At 37.5% G+C, this 18,582-nt stretch overlaps 1 protein-coding gene across 4 annotated transcripts in view; it reads right to left on the bottom strand.

The window, feature by feature from the left end:
* The window catches only part of LOC124284126 (calcium-activated potassium channel slowpoke-like), a 136,378-nt gene extending 119,715 nt beyond the window's left edge, over positions 1–16,663 (bottom strand). For 2 of the 4 annotated variants that reach the window (XM_046720183.1, XM_046720184.1), the window contains exons 1-2: positions 15,756–16,663; positions 6,805–6,970 (exon numbers count right to left, since the gene is read on the bottom strand). In XM_046720183.1, coding sequence (XP_046576139.1) covers positions 6,805–6,970; positions 15,756–15,940 — 351 coding nt within the window. In that variant the 5' untranslated portion in view covers positions 15,941–16,663. The remainder of the gene's footprint in view (positions 1–6,804; positions 6,971–15,755) is intronic. The other 2 variants (XM_046720182.1, XM_046720185.1) reach the window with 1 other exon arrangement.
* Positions 16,664–18,582: the final 1,919 nt, after the last annotated feature.

Genomic DNA, 18,582 nt, shown 5'->3' with positions numbered 1-18,582 from the left:
ATCTTTAACAGCACATACTCAAAGGTAAAATCGAAGACCAGGACATGCCAATATTGATTAATCAACTAGTGTTTTACAACAGCTCAACCGCCAAGCAGCTGCAATGTATAACAACATCATCCACAGCACCACTTACACAGCTGTCAGCCATAATTAACCCTTGAACTCTGATTTATGACCTTCACCTAATTGCCTACCTGATCACAGGTCTAATCATTGCAAACTGGGATTGACTTGTGATACAAAGTGCTTTACAGTGCAGTAATGGCCGACAAGAAATACCACTTTCGCACATAGGTTGTAAATGTTCTTATTTTTATTGGGGTTAAAGCGTTCACTCTTCACGCCAAAGACCCGGGTTTGATTCCCCACATGGGTACAATGTATGAACCCATTTCTTGTGTCCCCCGATGTGATATTGCTGGAATATTGTTAAAAGCTGGACAAAACTAAACTCACTCACTCACTCTTATTTTTATCAAGAGGTCACAAAGCAAATGAAAATAAAATTTGACTTCAATTTAGATGAGAAACCAAAAACTCAAATTTTCTTATTACTTTAAATATGATGTAACCGGAACATGTTTTAAAAAAGTGGAACATAGTTATACACTGTACAGAGTACGAGGGATGCTATTTCACCAAACAATGATCACTTATGTTCCACTTATCTTCGCGCATATGTTTTGCAATTTTTCATTCAAAAGCATCAGGCTTGGTGTTGATATAAAAGGATTGCCTCAGATATGCAAACTAAATATAATGCCAAATACCTGAAAAATCATTAAACGCCCAGAAATGGGATTCTTATCACAGTTTAGCTTAAAAGCCTGTTATGAACATTATTTCACATATACCACAGTGTGTCAGCCTGCTGTGGGAGGAGTGAATGAGTGAGTTTAGTTTTACGCCGCACTTAGCAATATTCCAGCTATATGGCATCGGTCTGTAAATAATCAAGTCTGGATCAGACAATCCAGTGAGCAACAGCATGAACATCGATCTACGCAATTGGGAATCGATGACATGTGTCAACCAAGTCAGCGAGCCTTACCACCCGATCCTGTTAGTCGCCTCTTACGACAAGCATGGGTTAATACTGTATATTACTGTAGATAAGCTGTCTGTAGAAGGGGGCAATTATCTATGGGTTACGCTTTCATCAAACTTTTTTCCAGGGGTAAGAAAACAACATCGTATCACTTCACGTGAACAAACAACAGAAGACGACTTTGTGAGTAAAGACGTCAAATTTGCAATTAAACATCACTAGACAAGATTATTTACCTTTTAAGTTCTAAGTTATTGCGGAGAATTGTATTATTTGCAGGGATGAAGATTACCTTATGTATTTGAGCCGGAAATAGCAATCAGCTGTGCACATGTTTCCCGGCGATCAAGTTCAAACATGTACAATAATATAACGGGATGAATTCTGACACAGTCATCAGTAAAATATAATACAAAATATGATTATTTAACCCAAAGAAATATATCCTAGCATTGTGCAATTTAAATTACAGTTTTTGCTCCATAAATTAATTAAGATTACCTTATGTATTTGAGCCGGAAATAGCAATCAGCTGTGCACATGTTTCCCGGCGATCAAGTTCAAACATGTACAATAATATAACGGGATGAATTCTGACACAGTCATCAGTAAAATATAATACAAAATATGATTATTTAACCCAAAGAAATATATCCTAGCATTGTGCAATTTAAATTACAGTTTTTGCTCCATAAATTAATTAAGATTACCTTATGTATTTGAGCCGGAAATAGCAATCAGCTGTGCACACGTTTCCTGGTGATCAAGTTCAAACATGCACAATAATATAACGGGATGAATTCTGACACAGTCATCAGTAAAATATAATACAGAGTACTATTAATTAACCCAAAGAAATATGTACTAGTTTTGTGTACTTTTAATTACAGTTTTTGCTCTATAAATGTAAAATATATATAATCAACACTAAGGTTATACGGACCCTCATGAACGTTGTAAGCAGAATAAGGTAAAAGCGGAATGAGGTAAAATAAGCAAGCCATTTAAATTCACACATTTTTACTGATGTTTCTGTAAACTAGCAGACCATGGAAAACAAGGCGGTAATCAGTTCGTGATTGTTGAAAGGGGTAAAATAAGCAAGCCAGTTTGTTGACATGTGATCGTCCAGCTACAAGAAGTATGATATTTAGTGAAACAAAATATATTTATTATCCATTTTCTGTCACCTACACTTCATTTCGATGCATAAGCAGACGCAATATGATTGTGAATTCTATGAATAATGTGGACCAAAGTTATAATTATTGGTAACTGCCAGTTGTCTGTGGTCTGTGTTTGCCGTGATTAGGACCCCATCGCGGGGGATCGGCTTATGTACGAAACATACCATTTTCACACTGATTTTAAGGGTCAAGTTTCGGGGTCGGCTTATCTATGGGGTCGGTTTATATACGGTAATATACGGTAAGGAAGATGAATTCTAACCCGGGTCTTTACGAGTTACTGTGGGAAGAACATCCAGCATTACGAAGTCTTAGATAATAACTTTATGAAAAACCACCTGATCAGTGGTCCTTACAAACTCAGAAACATGAACCTAGGAATCAAACCCATGATCACCAGCTCCTGGTACACCCTAAGGGACGTAACTCTGCATAGTGAATTTCCACACCTTGTTGACTGGCCACATGTGACCAGCTTGACCAACAGGTCAACAATACATCCTTTCTTTCAACACAATGAGATCGGACTGACTCTGACAAATCAATGGCACAAGAGCAACCCATTGTTTAAATTTTAAACACGGAACACAAAGCCTATTGAATGTTTTGTGTTTACCTCAAAGCCAACACTGCATATCTGGACAGATATCTAGAAACACCCACAATGTATACAACAGCCTGGAACACTGCACGATACAGTTTCAGTTGGAATAAGTTGTGATATTCTACTTCAATAACACTCTGACCAGGGGTGGAAATAACTTTAAAATTGCTAGTGCACTCCCGGTACAGTGGTACATGTAAAATCACTTGCCCTGATAATTTTTCCACTATACCGGCCGATTTTCTTGTTGATTTTTAAAAACAAACATAATTAACGTTGGAAAGTCAACTGGACACCGTTACAGCGAGATATACAAATTTGCTTGCCCGACAGAAAACAACACTGAAAGGGGACGTCAGGCAGTGGATTTTTTCCACCCCTGCCGACCAATGCTACCTTCGAATCAATATTAGGTTTATGCTGCACACAGTTAACAAAGCCCAACAATGGAAATCCACAGTAGCTATCATTTTGTTAGACAACAAACAACTGAAGACATCAACAACAATCTTATCTGAACACAAGTAACAACTGAACTGAACCCGTATGAACTCCATACCAGACCATCATATACAAAGACAGACTTGAGTAGAACAAAGATTAGGATTCAACCAAAATGAGACGCTTACAATGTGTTTCCATGGTTACTTGAAGGAGGTATTTGCTAGAAATAAAGTATCATAACAAAGTACGTTTCCATAAAGAATATGTTACGCTTCATTACCTACTATTAATTTTACTGATGAAAGTTGGCAAAGCAGAGTAATTGTTTTGTCAACTGAAACTTTTAACTTAAATAAAAACTTGATATGTTTTGCAAAAACAAGTAACAAATCGATATCAACGAACAACTGGTTGCCATCATCACCATAATGAAATACAGGCAAAGCAAAAACTGTTCTCAAGGACAATCAGTTGATGGCAATTTACTTCCGACAAAAAGTCTTGCATCGACAGACAGCTGAAATCTACATTAGTTTACTTTATCAAGTCAAGGAAATGCATATTGTTTTTTAAAATTTTCTTGGACAATAATACAAGATGCAGTTTAAGTAAGTTATAATGAAGTTGGAAATCACTCGTGATTGAAAAAATAAAAATATATCTCGATTGTGTAAGAGAAGTGAGTGAGTGAGTTTAGTTTTATGCCTCACTCAGCAATATCCCAGCTATATGGCGGCAGTCTGTAAATAATCCAGTCTGGACCAGACAATCCAGTGATCAACAGCATGAGCATCGATCTGCGCAATTGGGAACCGATGACATATGTCAGTGTAAGAGAAGAGAATATAAGACAAATGTATCATGTATAGAAAGTATGTAATCTCTATTTAATTATTAACTTTGCTATTAAGTAAGTACAAGTTGAAATTCATATCAAACATTTATAGGAGATTACCATTCCTTTTAAAATGATTATTTCAATTTACTAATGAGACAAATGTCTGAGTGCATCCAGGAATTGACTGCAGGTAATACCTCCTTAACATTACAATGACCTTTACCTGAGTATACAGGTGAACTGTTCCTTCCTTTCAATTGATTGCTGTAGTCATATTGTCTGCTGCCATTGTATCCAAGTTCTTGGACACATCGATTCAGATTCAGATTCCATTTATTTGGTTGGTTTGTTGTTTAACGCCACACTCAGCAATATTCCAGCTATATGGTGGCAGTCTGCAAATAATCGAGTCTGGACCAGACATTCCAGTGATCAACAACATGAGCATCAATCTACGCAATTAGGATACAATGACATGTGTCAACCAAGTCAGCGAGCCTGACCACCCGATCCCGGTAGTCACCTCTTACGACAAGCATGGGTTACTGAAGACCAATTCTAACCCGGATCTTCACGAGTTGACTCAATTTAGATCAAGAAGTAGTTTTCAAATCTACATTCCAGTCCTCATCTTGGTATTTCATCAGTTAATAAATTCTAGAAAGAAATTTCCCAACTCTTACACCACGATTAAAATGACTTTCCATACCAACAGAACATACATCCCATTAGAAAGTAGTGGGAGGAAAATGGTTTGAATCTGTAAAATTATCATTTGATTAATAAGAATGAATTTCTAGGGCAGTTGCCATGTTAATTACACAGTTATAACCTACCATGGTGGAGGTAATTAAATTGACTGAGCCATAGTAATCAAGCCCATCCTGTTCTGGTATTCATGTCAGGGAACCCTTCAGCTGTTCAATGACTTGCAGATATTTACGGCTTTACTATCTCAATACACTGGGATTCAGCTGGAACGTGCTCAAGTATGTTTCAGTGCAGAGGATTAGAAACAGTCTGCATGTGTTGATGATATTGTACGTGGTGTAAAACTAAACTCACTCACTAAGGATATTGTACAAATTGGACGCTGTTTATCTCTATTAATCAAACAATTGGACCATAAATTTGTTGGGTTATATCAGTGTATGAAATAAGCCCAAAACCAGCCACACATCCCGGCTGGTAACTTCTAAATGTTACTAGCCCAAAATGGATTTAACCATAACAGACACCAAGATATTGTGAATTTACTCAGATGTATGGAACATCTAAATTTTTTACCAGACCATTGGACTTGTTAGCTGTAAATTAAGACTATCCGTCAGAAATCTAGCCTTCTCGGGCGGTCAGACGGGCATTATTTCATACACTGGTTTTATATTCCCCAGGTATGAAATGTAGTGTTGTATTCAGGGTGCATAGTTTTACAATCCAGTTGTATTCAACAATACACCACTGTCCAAGTTTGAGCCAGTCGCTTTGTAGCCTTGGGAGGCAGATTTGTCAGTGACTGCGATGTAACAACTTTTGTAAATATTGTCATCTAAACCCCATCATAATATCACTATATTGTACAAGTGAAGAAGAAAAGAAGATTGGTGAAGTCATAACCGATTGACCTCCTTACAACAACTTATATGAGATGACACAGTTGATCAACCCGAAACATCTGTCTGTGGAGTGGCCATAACCTTTACAAGATCTCTCATAGACCTTCTGAACCAAGGATGCATGACTGCCCAGATGACCAAATTGTTAACCCAAATCAACAGGCCGAAATGGTAAGGATGTCTATCCCATATTGTCCCCCGTTATCACAATGGATATGAAAGACTGTATTATAGCTGCTTGAGATAAAATTTGCTCAAATTGTTTATGAATGTCCTCAGCTCCTCATTGGAAAGTAACTTTGCCGTCATAAAATTTCTAAGTCCTGAAATGGGATTAGAACCACAGACATTTTAATCAAGGAGGAATGCCTTGTCCACAAACCCAAAGAGGTTAACCCCGGGTGAGCAAGCTGACAAGGTATGGATATCATCTATGGGGTGACACCATAGGCAGATCAAGAGGGGGAGTGCAGGGGTGTGCATCCCCCCTTTTGTCCAGAAAGTTTGTTAAATGGTCGTTGAAACTTGGGTGGAAATGAAGTGTGCACCCCCCTTTTCTCAATAGTGTGCACCCCCTTTTCTCAAAAAGCTGTATCCGCCCCTGTGACACTACCCTGCTACTTCTGCATCTTACATACCAAGAGTATAATATCTCAGTTCTATCATAACATCCCCTAGACTCACTCACTACAAGAACTTCACACTAGAAGTGAAATTCCCAGCTCCATTAGAAATTAAAACAATGGCTCTTAGGAACAGATAGAGACAGATTAATTTTCATCCACACATTAATACAAGAACTTGATATATAAGCAAAACAGGAAACTTTAATGGAAGACTGACTGGAAACACCATTCCCTGAAGAGGACACCAGTCATGAAGATTCCGTATATCGCCTCTTCGGTCATGAAAGAACAGTTTAATTTAATTTGACAGCTATTTGTACCATTGTCATTCGATATGGACTCACACCAAAGAATAGGCTGGCAATTGGGTCCAGGTTATTTATAATGGAATGGAAAATGCTAAATAGACAAGGGCAGCATGTCATGATGGGCACTCACCAGTATCCTGCCAGTCGTGGTCTGTCCTGATATAAGTTCCCCTGCCCAGTCTTTGGCCTCGGTCATCCATCCAATCTCAGGGTCAGGGGTCTTGTTGAGTAGCATCCCCTGCTGACCTTGACCTTGAACAGTGGCAGCTGCCTTCTGGTTCTGGGCAGTAGGGGATCTGGACATAAGAGAAGTCAGAACCGTTACAGTAGTGACTATAGTATTGGCCTGACCTACAAAGAGTCATCAGTGCTAAGACGATCGTGTTCGTAACTCCAATTCTTTAACATAGACTTACGACAGTCTTAGCATCGAGATCACTTTGTTGAATGCTGCCATGGTCTTGCAAGAAATATACACAACTTCACTGACACGGAAACTAAATTACGAGTAGAAACAAAAACAGGTACATGCACGCAAGCAAATGCTTTGTAAATTAACAAAACACTAAAAATAAAAGCTCTAAACATAATTACTACAATGATAATGAACACAGGATTCTGTAGTCGTTTCACTGCCAAAGCCTGGGACCCTGAAAACTAATGATGGCAGGCCTACAACAAAATCTTAGATAAAAATATTAAGTCAGTCTCAATAAAAATATGATCTCTCTGCATTCTTCTTATACTATTGTTTAGTCACTGAATGTACATAATTTTCATAGAAACAAATAATTACTTTTAAATTGAAATGAGCCCCAGTGATATGGTAGATTCAGAACCTGAGGAAATCTAAATTCGCTTCATTTAGAGATTTAACATTACAGAAAGGGCAAGACATGTGGGAAAATAATGTGGTTCTGGGACTGTTAGACAGACTTCACTATTCTCTGTAGGAAAATCTGAGCAAACCTCCATAGAAGGTTACTGGGATGGTGGGGTTGCCTAGTGGTTAAAGCGTTTGGTTGTCACGCCAAAGGCCCCGGTTCGATTCCCCAGATGGGTACAATGCGTGAAACCCATTTCTGGTGTCCCCCGCCATGATATTGCTGGAATATTGCTAAAAGCAGCGTAAAACTAAACTCACTAGAAGGTTACTGCAGGAGAACCTGAGCGACCTCTGACTATCCAATCAAAAAAAGGATGACTGGATTCTTGAACCAATCAGATGTCAGCTTTTTAAAATGTTTCTGCTCCATTTCTTTACCACCTTGAATCAGGATAATAATCAGAGCAATTCAAACTTCCACTGTAAATAAATATGCTCTCAGTAGAACACCCATTTGATGGCATAGCGCTCAGAAATGATGGGATGAATTAAATATCCACAACCAACATAACAGTTCTTTATGTCTTGCAACTCAAATATGAATATGAGTTGCGAGTTACAGCAATCAGACATGTTGGTTTGTATGCTTCTCTCGCTCAATACGAGAATTTAGAAGCCTTGATGCTCATTAGCTGATTAGAAATTTGATGTGGTGCAACCTTCTACAGAGGTGTCCTCAGATCTCCATGCAACAGCTATCGTACTTGGGTTAAAATCATAATTTTAGGAGACTGTTGTAAGGAAAACCAAACACATAGTTCATCTCTGGGAAATGTTAACGGCATCAAAAATATGTGTGAATGAATATATGGAAATAAATTTGATGACTCAGAAAAGTGATCATCTTGTTGGGATTCTGTGTGAAATGTTTGGCTGTAGTAATACAGTGTCATACATTAAAGTTGGCTACCATGCCTGGTGCCAATGTCTTTGAGCATTGTTTTCGACTGATTCAGAGGTTGAATATGACATATGGCACATCAAACCTACTGAAGCTACTCGCGTCCACCATTCAGGGCCTAGATTTTCAAAGCTCTCTTAGCGCTAAGATAGTCGTAGTGCCATAAGATAGTCGACTATGTGCCATACATTAACATTAACTTATAACTATCTTAGCGATAAGAGAGCTTCGGAAACCTAGGGCCTGGTTGTTAACAGGCTACAAGTAGTTTGCTGGGATGTTGTTAACTAGAAGTATTTAGCTGTAATATTGAGGGCTGCAAGTATTTAGCTGTAATATTTAGCTGTCATACTGTTGACTATAAGTATTTAGCTAAGATAATGAGGACTATAAATATTTAGCAGTAACACTGCAGGTAAACAAATATTTAGCTGTGATACTGTGCCCTATAAGTATTAAGATGTAACATTGTGGGCTACATATTTCAATATCAGAAACAATTTTTGGATACAAAATACAGTTTCTTCAGGATTTGAACCCTCAGTAAGAAGAGCCTTATCCTTGTAAGCAACAGCACCATGCTGATCAACTGTAAATTCTTGAACAAAGCATCTTTATGTGCCCCTCTTTTGTCACCGGCTATGACATAATGTGACATATATATATCATGACATATATATTTTATACATGCATCAACTCTCACATACATTATGTAAATCGGTTGCGGTGGGGTGGCCACGTGGTGAAAGTGTTCACTTATGACGCCCAAGCCCTGGGTTTGATTCCCCACATGGGTACAATGTGTGAAGCCCAGTTCTGGTGTGCCCCGCTGTGATGCTGGTGGAATGTTGCTAAAAGCAGAGCAAAACCCATCTTATTTACTCATTGATATAAGGATTGTGGGGTAGCCTAGTGGTTAAAGTGTTTGCTCATCATGCTGAAGACCCAGGTTTGATTCTCCACATGTGTACAATGTGTGAAACCCATTTCTTGAGTTCTCTGCCAAGATATTGCTGAAATGTTGCTAAAAGCGGCGTAAAAACAAGACTCACTCACTCAGTATATCAAAGACAGAAATCTCAAATGCTCATCTCATAAGTGAAAAAAATATCAATTTTCAACATAAATTAAATAAAATCTTTTGGAAATAAAAGATATCTTTTTGTCTTCTCTTCATGAAAGGTCGATGTTCCAGAAGTGAACTAGCTTACAAAACCTAACTATTACTATAAACGTGAATCAGGCAATATCAATTAAACTTAATGTATTTGAGTAGATGGTTGCTCATGTTGTTGATGACGCGATTATTTACAGACCGCTGCCATATTACTAGAATATTAAACTTGATAGAGGTGAGCTAAAAATCTACCATATACAAAATTGCCGGTGAACTACAATTAAAAACAATCTAAGTACACTACCAGTACATCCCTTAGTCAACATGACATAAAGAGACAAATAAATGAACGGCTGAATAGAATTTTATGTAAAATGTCCAATAACCAACAAATAAAAGTTGAGCTTTCTGTACGTAACAAAACCAAGCCTGCGTGTACAGCATCACAAAAGTATCCATGATGCAATGTGTTTATAGACCTGTATTGATAACTACGCACTCACACCTGTGTAATATATGGCCGACGCCTACATCTGCTTCCCCCTCACAATGGCTGCTCATATAGCAGCACTGTGTTACAATGTGGCCACGGTGTTAATGAATGCTGGTGATTCATGCGAACTGGAAATTCCGTCAAATACTGAAACGTATTTACCTTGGATGAAAATTGCACCCAAATAAGTATTAATTAGTATCTGGATTGGTCAATAGAGCACAGACAAGTTTAGTATTTGGATAAAATGGGTGAAATATGTCAACAGTACTCTGATAATTTAAGCTGTTTCATATGATATGCAGGAAAATTCAAACCGAAAGTATAACACTGAGCATGATACCTGTATTGTCTTCGTACCTGTAATCTGTTCAGATCTTAAATTACTATGCTGTCATCACATTCTCATGAACTCTACAGTAATAATTTATTGCGCAAAATGTCACCTGACACGGATGAATTATATAAATATTGACTTCATTCATGGAGTAAAACTATTTAGAATAGTGAAAGAAAACTAGTTGAGGTGTAAATATTTGTTTGCTCACATTTCAAAATACAATTAAAAGTTTGAGTGAGAGAGAAAACTTTCATGACTGTAATTTATTATTGAAAACAAATTTTAAACTAATCTCACCATTTATTTTGAACTACACAAAATACAAATGACAAATAAGTATTACTAAGTATATACCATTTAGATTATTTAATTTCATAATTAATCTATATTATGTGCTGCCAAACACCTGTATTTAATCATCAATAGAGAGATAGGGAGTATGGTTTCAAGCCGCTTTTAGTGAGTGAGTGAGTTTAGTTTTATGCCTCACTCAGCAATATTCCAGCTATACGGCGGCGGTCTGTAAATAATCAAGTCTGGGCCAGCCAATCCAGTGTTCAACAGCATGAGCATCGATCTGCGCAATTGGAAACCGATGACATGTGTCAATCAAGTCAGCGAGTCTGACCACCTGATCCCGTTAGTCACCTCCCGTTACGACAAGCATGGGTAACTGAAGATCAGTATTCTAACCCGGACCTTCATGGGTCCCACTTTTAGCAATATTCCAGCAATATTATGGCATTTCACGCCAGAAATGGGTTTCACACATTCTACCCATGTGGAGAACCTGGGTCTTTGGCGTGATGAGCAAACACTTTAACCACTAGGCTATCCTACTTCCCCGTCTACCCGTGAAGTTACAATAGAGATAGTTAGTCTGGTTGTATGCTGCTTATAGTAATATTCCAACAATTTTATGGCAATTGATACCAGAAATGGGCTTCACACATTATACCAATGTGGGGGAATCGAACCTGGGTCTTCTGCTTGACGAGCGACCACTTTAACCACTAGGCTATCCCACCGCCCATAATCATTAATAAGGGAGGGGGGCAGATTCAGTTTTGATTACAGACCTTTTCAAAATATCATTATTAGAGAAAACACTTAATTTCTTTATTTTCAGACATTGTGACCTCATTCCTCCATAGTCTTCATTCTGAAAATGTTTAATTCCATGTAACAGCATATTAAAGCGAATGAAAACATTTTAGTACTAGTCCATATGTTTTACCATAACATGAAAACAAAGAATGATAATTACATATTGAAAATTTATGATGATGACCTTGTGGTAAAAGTAGGATCAGTACAGTTGGATGGGAGTTATGGTCTGTTTATCATGTTTATGTTACAACTTAAAACACTGAGAAATAATGTAAGTTGATTTTATTGGAAGGAAAACTTGCAGGGACCTTAACCATACAACCTATAAATCCAAGGAATTGAGATTTTCACTTCCAATTCATTGTGTTTATATACCATTAAAAAAATGTAGGGGATATTCCATTTGAAAGTATACAACTAGCCAATGCCAATGCATATGAGAAAAGTAATATATATCCATACGGATGAAACATTTCCAAAGGAATGGGATAAATTGTCACATTTTCCCTTAATTTCTCTTCATCATCTGTTTCCTACTTAGCTTCATCACATGCTTTTTATCAATCTTGTGAATCCAAAATCCCCTACTTTTTTTAATGGTATAGTTATGAAATGATATATTAATAATTTTTTTATTAAAAATATTATATAAATTATGATATTGCAGCAAAATAAATTGATATAACATACTAATAAAAAAACACATTGTTTGGCTTAGTGGATAACTACTTAGTCAAAATACTTTCAGCCTAAATGACCTTGGAGCTCAAAAATAAAACACATAATAACTAAAATATTTATCTTTTGTTATCAAACAAAGTTTTTCTCATTCTGTGAGCTGGCTAAATGTGGCTATCTTCTTTTATACAATCCATGATGGTAATTTCACAGTAGAATTACTCAAGAAAAGGACTTAGGTTATAATCTCAGATGAATACCTACCTCAGCTAGATTCTAGAAGCTTCAAGAAAGTGCCCACAAAATTACGAGCATTAATTTGTTATTCATTCATGCAATGTGAAAAGTCCTATCTTTTTAAATTTAGGGGTACTTTAGCATTAAATACAATAAGGCGAAATTAAGCTTTAAAGCTTTTTCGTCTTTATTGATTTCTGTCCTTGGGAAAATACCGCTGACCTTTGCCATGTTTGCAAAGCTAAGTCATTAGTTCCAATAATAATAATCACCGGAATGATTGGGGGAATTTAACTTTGGCAATTTTTGCTGACATTTACAGTAGACCTGGGTTTTACATCAGTCTGAGAGAACACATAAATACATCCCTGGTGGTGACAAGCAGATACTTCACACGAGGTCACCTTGATGCTCCGACTGTTAAAAGTTTAACCCATCAGCAGTCTTACTGACATAAGGGTGTGTGTTTTTAATCCTGTATAATCCGTGCCAACACTCTAGTGATAAGATGGTGGCTTGTAAATATTCAACTAAGGACTAGATGAACCTGTGATTGATGTTATCACAAGCATGTGAGTTACTTTACTCTTTACTCGCTGACACTGCAGTTAATATAAACATTAGAGGTGTGACAATACAGAAATTTCACGATACGATACGCATCGCGATATCATGGAACGATACGATTCGATACGATGCATATCACGATATGCTATCTTTAGTTATTTTCTTTAAAAAAGTGTATTTTGATAACAAGAAACAGTGTAAATTTTGACATAACCGTCAATTTCGGGTGAAAATTCACAATTTTAAGGTCAACGATATATATCACGATACGGAAAAAAGTATCGATATATTTATTGTCAGAAAAAGTATCACGATTATCGATACTACGATATATCATCACAACTCTAATAAACATTCTTGAAAGAAATTTTGAGTAAAATTAATAAACTAGATTACAAACATGAGTCCAGATATGCAGAGAACATGTTTTATTATGGAGTCATTTAGAGGGATACACATAAAGGTGAGAATTGTATGGATGTCAACTTCTTTATTGTGAAGGGTCACGACGTTTCGAAGTATATTCTTACTCCTTCATCAGGTGAATGAAACAATTAGGAACAGACAGCTACCGGTATATCAGGGGTGGAAATAACTTTAAAATTGCTAGTGTACTCCGGAACAGTGGCACATGTAAAATCACTTGCCCTGATAATTTTTCCACTATACCGGCCGCTTTCTTGTTGATTTATTTAAATAAACAACATAATTAACATTGGAAAGTCAACTGGACACCTGTACAGTGTGATATACAAATTTGCTTGCCCGACAGAAAAAAAACACTGGACTCGGACCTCGGGCAATGGGCTATTTCCACCCCTGTATATATGTACATGTTAAAACAAGAACAGTTATGAGATTAACCCATCTCATAACTGTTGTTGTTTTAACATGTACATATATAGCTGTCTGTTCCTAATTGAAGAATAAAGAAGTTGACATCCATAAAATTCTTGCCAAACCCGTGTATTCATATCAAACCTGTGGCATGGTATCACATTGGTCTAGCACTATAAAACTGGTATTAGTCCTGTAAGTTGAATTCTGAGATATTATTTTGCCAATGTAGGGTGAGTAATAAAATAAAATACTAAACAATGTCCTGTGTAATACCATATTTACATGGGACATTGTATAGTATTCTCTATATGTTACACACATGCATGGTACGCAAAATGTATCACTTGGTTGCAAGAATATAAATTATGTACATGCATTTAACCAGTTAAATGAACAATGTTACACTATGTAAGTTCAATGACATTTGACTCCACTTTACCTCAACTCCCATTGTAAATGTATCAAACAGACCAAACAAACAGGATATGAACCCAGAACAGCACATCCTGCATGCCTAAGGGGAGCAACTCTGTCATTTTAGACCATAATACACAGTCAACAACATTCACATTTTATGGCAAAATTGAATTTTTCCACAGTATCAATGCACATGGTTTGGATAGCAGTAACAGCTTCAACATCAACGTATCGGCCACTCAATATCCAACACCGTCAACTGCATATACAGCGCCTACACTATAAAGCCTGGTAATGATTTCAATGGAGGCACTGTTGTGTCTGTCAGTTACAGGGAAACCACATTCATCAACTGTACACACAATGAAGGGGTCTTTCTCACAGCATGTATACCATGTACACAACTGTTGACAGAAGGCAGTTTATTACTGAAAAGCCAAACACTATGTCAACACAATTATCAGTGTTTTGTGACCAGAAAGTATGCAAATTAATATCATTTGAGTTTTAAAATCAGTAAGTCTGAAGATTAACCACAGACAAAGCTAACATTATTAGGATTATCTTACTGACTGAGTTTGGGTTTTACGCCGCTTTTAGCAATATTCCAGCAACATCACGGCGGGGGACACCAGAAATGGGCTTCACACATTGTACCCATGTGGGGATTCGAACCCGGGGTCTTAGGCGTGACGAGCCAACGCTTTAACCACTAGGCTACCCCACCGCCTCTAGGATTATCTTAAGATGCTACCATTTTATAGTCAAATGACAAAAAATTAGAAGAAATTAAATGAAAGAGTTTTTTCAAATCTTGTATTATATATGTCATAAATGTGAGAATATTCCAAATATAATAGTAAAAGCAAGATGGGTTTGGAATACAAAAAAGAGAATAACACAGACCTGTATTTAAAACAATTAATAATTTCACATGTAAATCATTTTAGCATGGTCAGGCAATTTGGTAGGTACCATTTTCTGTAGGAAATAAATCTAAGTTGTTTTACACACGTTTTGAATACCTGTCACAGAAACATTAATATTTGAGAGTCATGCCAGAGTTTTGCTCGACATTCGCGTCATATCACAACAAAATTAACATTGAAAACAACAACCAGACACCACGGTCTATAATCTAATATAATTTGTAACCACTCAATTCTGGATTGTCCATTAAATGTTACAGATTTAAGAGCTAACACCAATGGGTCAATTCATCACATCAAAATTGAACATACACATTTTAAATACTATTAGAGAAATTTACCGATTGTTAACTAACCAATGAGAAATGATGAAAGCATGATACAATGCTGGAAGTAGAAATATAATGAAATATTTCAAAAAATGAACGAGAAGAGAGTAAGAAGGTGAATGAGTAATGGCAACAGATGAAGTAAGTTTAGGGAAAATAGCATGTTTGGGTACATATCCACACAAACACGTCACATCACAACAAATGGCGTGCAGATGGACAGTGAGGCGGACTTACGGACAGACTGACCTGTAGGACACCTGAGCATGTTTTCGCTTGCCACAACACAGCCAGGCTATTAATCTCCAGCAAAGTATAACCACCAAACCCAATCCAAATGTCACCAAACTTGAAGCCAGGAAGGCATACCACATACGATCGTTATCCAAACATTCTTGGTAGGTAGAATTTTTAGCACTCATTTTGGGGGGCCACAACGCTCCTCAAGAAATACACATCAGGGCCTATTCCCAATCGGAACCTTCGTCCATGTCACGATAACTCGCAATTGACGAGGCGACGACGATTTCTGTCACCACGCGCCACAATTCGATCAACCACTTTCACCTTCAATATCTCGGAAATCACTCATGCGTGATGCGAAGGAGCGCGATATATGACTCGCTACTGTGTGTGTATATATGCTAATGAAGATCTTCACGTCGTAATCCACTGATCGTAAGGTATTCACAAGTCTGCTGCTGGAAACTCGCACGTGTTTAGCCGTGGCTAATGTGACCCATTGCGCGGACAGATCGGCTGGTGGCACCTGTAACGTTAGCATATCGTCTCACTCCTTCACGTAACGACATCGTCTACGGTACATATTCCATCTCCTCCGAAGTGACGTGAATCTTGTGACCCACCTCCGTTGAAACAGTACGGATCTAGCGTCTGAATAGATGCTAGCGGTTCCCAGAATAGAGATGCGGAAAACGATACCGCGCAGCTATGGCTGAAGGTAGCACAATCGATGCCAGTTACTCCGGCAACAAACCAGATGCTGACTGGCTGAATGCCATTGAGGCCTTATTCAACACTCTTCATACAAATATACATAACATTTAAGACCGAGAAACTGGAATTATGGCGGGAAGAAATACGTGGCTACAAATGTTACAGATTCATTAGTGTTTGGAAACATGGAAAGAACTGCACCCGCGTCTGTCAGAATGTGATCCAATGGTCGTGACCTTTGTAAGCGTTAGTAGAAGCAGAGTTAATTCAATCAAACGCTCAGAGGCCACACGCGACAGATATATTGTGTAAACGCAGTCGGTCGTGACAAATTGTTTTTATGAACTGCATGTAATAATACTCAAGTGGCCGATACTTTAAAGATAAGAGAATCACACAAATACCTTTATAATCAATTTCTTTGGATTCCAGCAAGTGCACCGAGCACTTGTCGATAGGTTGTTATGATTGCCAAAGTTTGATCCACTAAACTTAAAGATTCGGAAGTATATCTGTATAATATGGTATTAATTGATGGAATAATACTCAAGTGGCCGATACTTTAAAGATAAGAGTATCGCACAAACACCCTTATAATCAATGTCGTTGGATTGCAACAAGTGCCCGATCACTTGTCGATATAGCTATAGGTCGTTCTGATTGCTAAAGTTTCATGGACGATGCTCAGATATCATGGGTACATTTCAGTCTGACGGGCCGGGGTTAGCTCGTATTATAATCGTATTTTCTAGACCCGTTGTATGGTTTTAACTGATGGAATGATTAATGCCTAAGAATATTTGAAGAAGAAGAAGAAGAAGAAAATATTTTTATTTTTGTGTCACATGTTATATATAAAACATACATAAACTTAAAAACATTCAATAAAATATAACATCCGGCCATATGGCCTATGAGACACAAGGCACTATATTATATCTAAAACAGATAGTGGTAAATAAAATATCACAGCTTTGTAAGCAACAATGGAGTGTGGTATATATATTTAATGACATGACTACAAACTGCGTTTACAAATGGTTACCGAGAAGAAAGTGTTATAATTTGTGTTTAACATGTTGTACCATAAGACCCTTAATATAACATCTGGCCTGTGAGATACAAGCCACTACATTCCATCTAAAACAGAATAGAATATCACAATTCTATAAGTAACAGTGGAGTGTGGTATATTTAATTACATGACTACAAAGTGCGTTTACGTCTATTAAACATTTTAGTAACTAATGCAGCTAAGGGTTTTATTAATTTAACATTACCTAGCATATATTTGGCCTGGTCGGAAGGTGGCAAGAGAGAAAAAAAAGGGTTAATATTTAGTACATTTTCCCACAAATCGTATCGTAAATCTGGATATAGTGGACAGCTGACCAAAAAGTGAACTTCGTCCTCAATCGTATTGCCATCACAATATTTACAAATTCTATCGTCTAAAGGTGTTTTTGGGCGTGTAAACCTACCGACCTCTATTTCAAGAGGTAAGGTGCCACATCGTAACTTGCTAAGTGTACTGCGATGAGATTTGACATATTTCTTTGATATATGAGGGGCGCCTTGGAAGTACAGTGGTTATGACGTTCGTTCCTCACACTGTAATTAGTCCGGGTTCGATTCCGGAAATAGGTACATGTTTGTTGTATATCGTCGCACTAAGTAATACTCCAGCTATATGGCGGCGTTCTGTAAATAATAGGATCTACACCAGACAATCAAGTGATCAACATCATGATTTGTTTGTTTATTGTTTTACGCCGCACTCAGCAATAATCCAACTATATGGCGGCGGTCTGTAAATAATCGAGTCAGGACCAGACAATCCAGTGACCAACAGCATGAGCATCGATCAACATACGCTACTGGGATCCGATGACGTGTACGTCAACCAAGTCAGCGACCTGACCACCCGACCCCATTAGTCGCTTGTTACGGCAAGCATGGATTTCTGAAGACCAATTCTAACCCGGATCTTCTCGGGTTCGAAATAGGTACAAGCGTAAAGTCAATTTATATCGCCCATCGCCGTGATGTGGCTGGCATATTGGTGAACAAGGCATTAAATATAATTCACTTTGATTATGTGGCGACG

Source organism: Haliotis rubra, unplaced genomic scaffold, assembly GCF_003918875.1.
Source record: "Haliotis rubra isolate DU_JTF1 unplaced genomic scaffold, ASM391887v1 Scf33, whole genome shotgun sequence".
Classification (NCBI taxonomy): domain Eukaryota; kingdom Metazoa; phylum Mollusca; class Gastropoda; order Lepetellida; family Haliotidae; genus Haliotis; species Haliotis rubra.
Note: the sequence above shows the minus strand (reverse complement) of the source record. Positions and strands in the feature narration are given on the sequence as shown.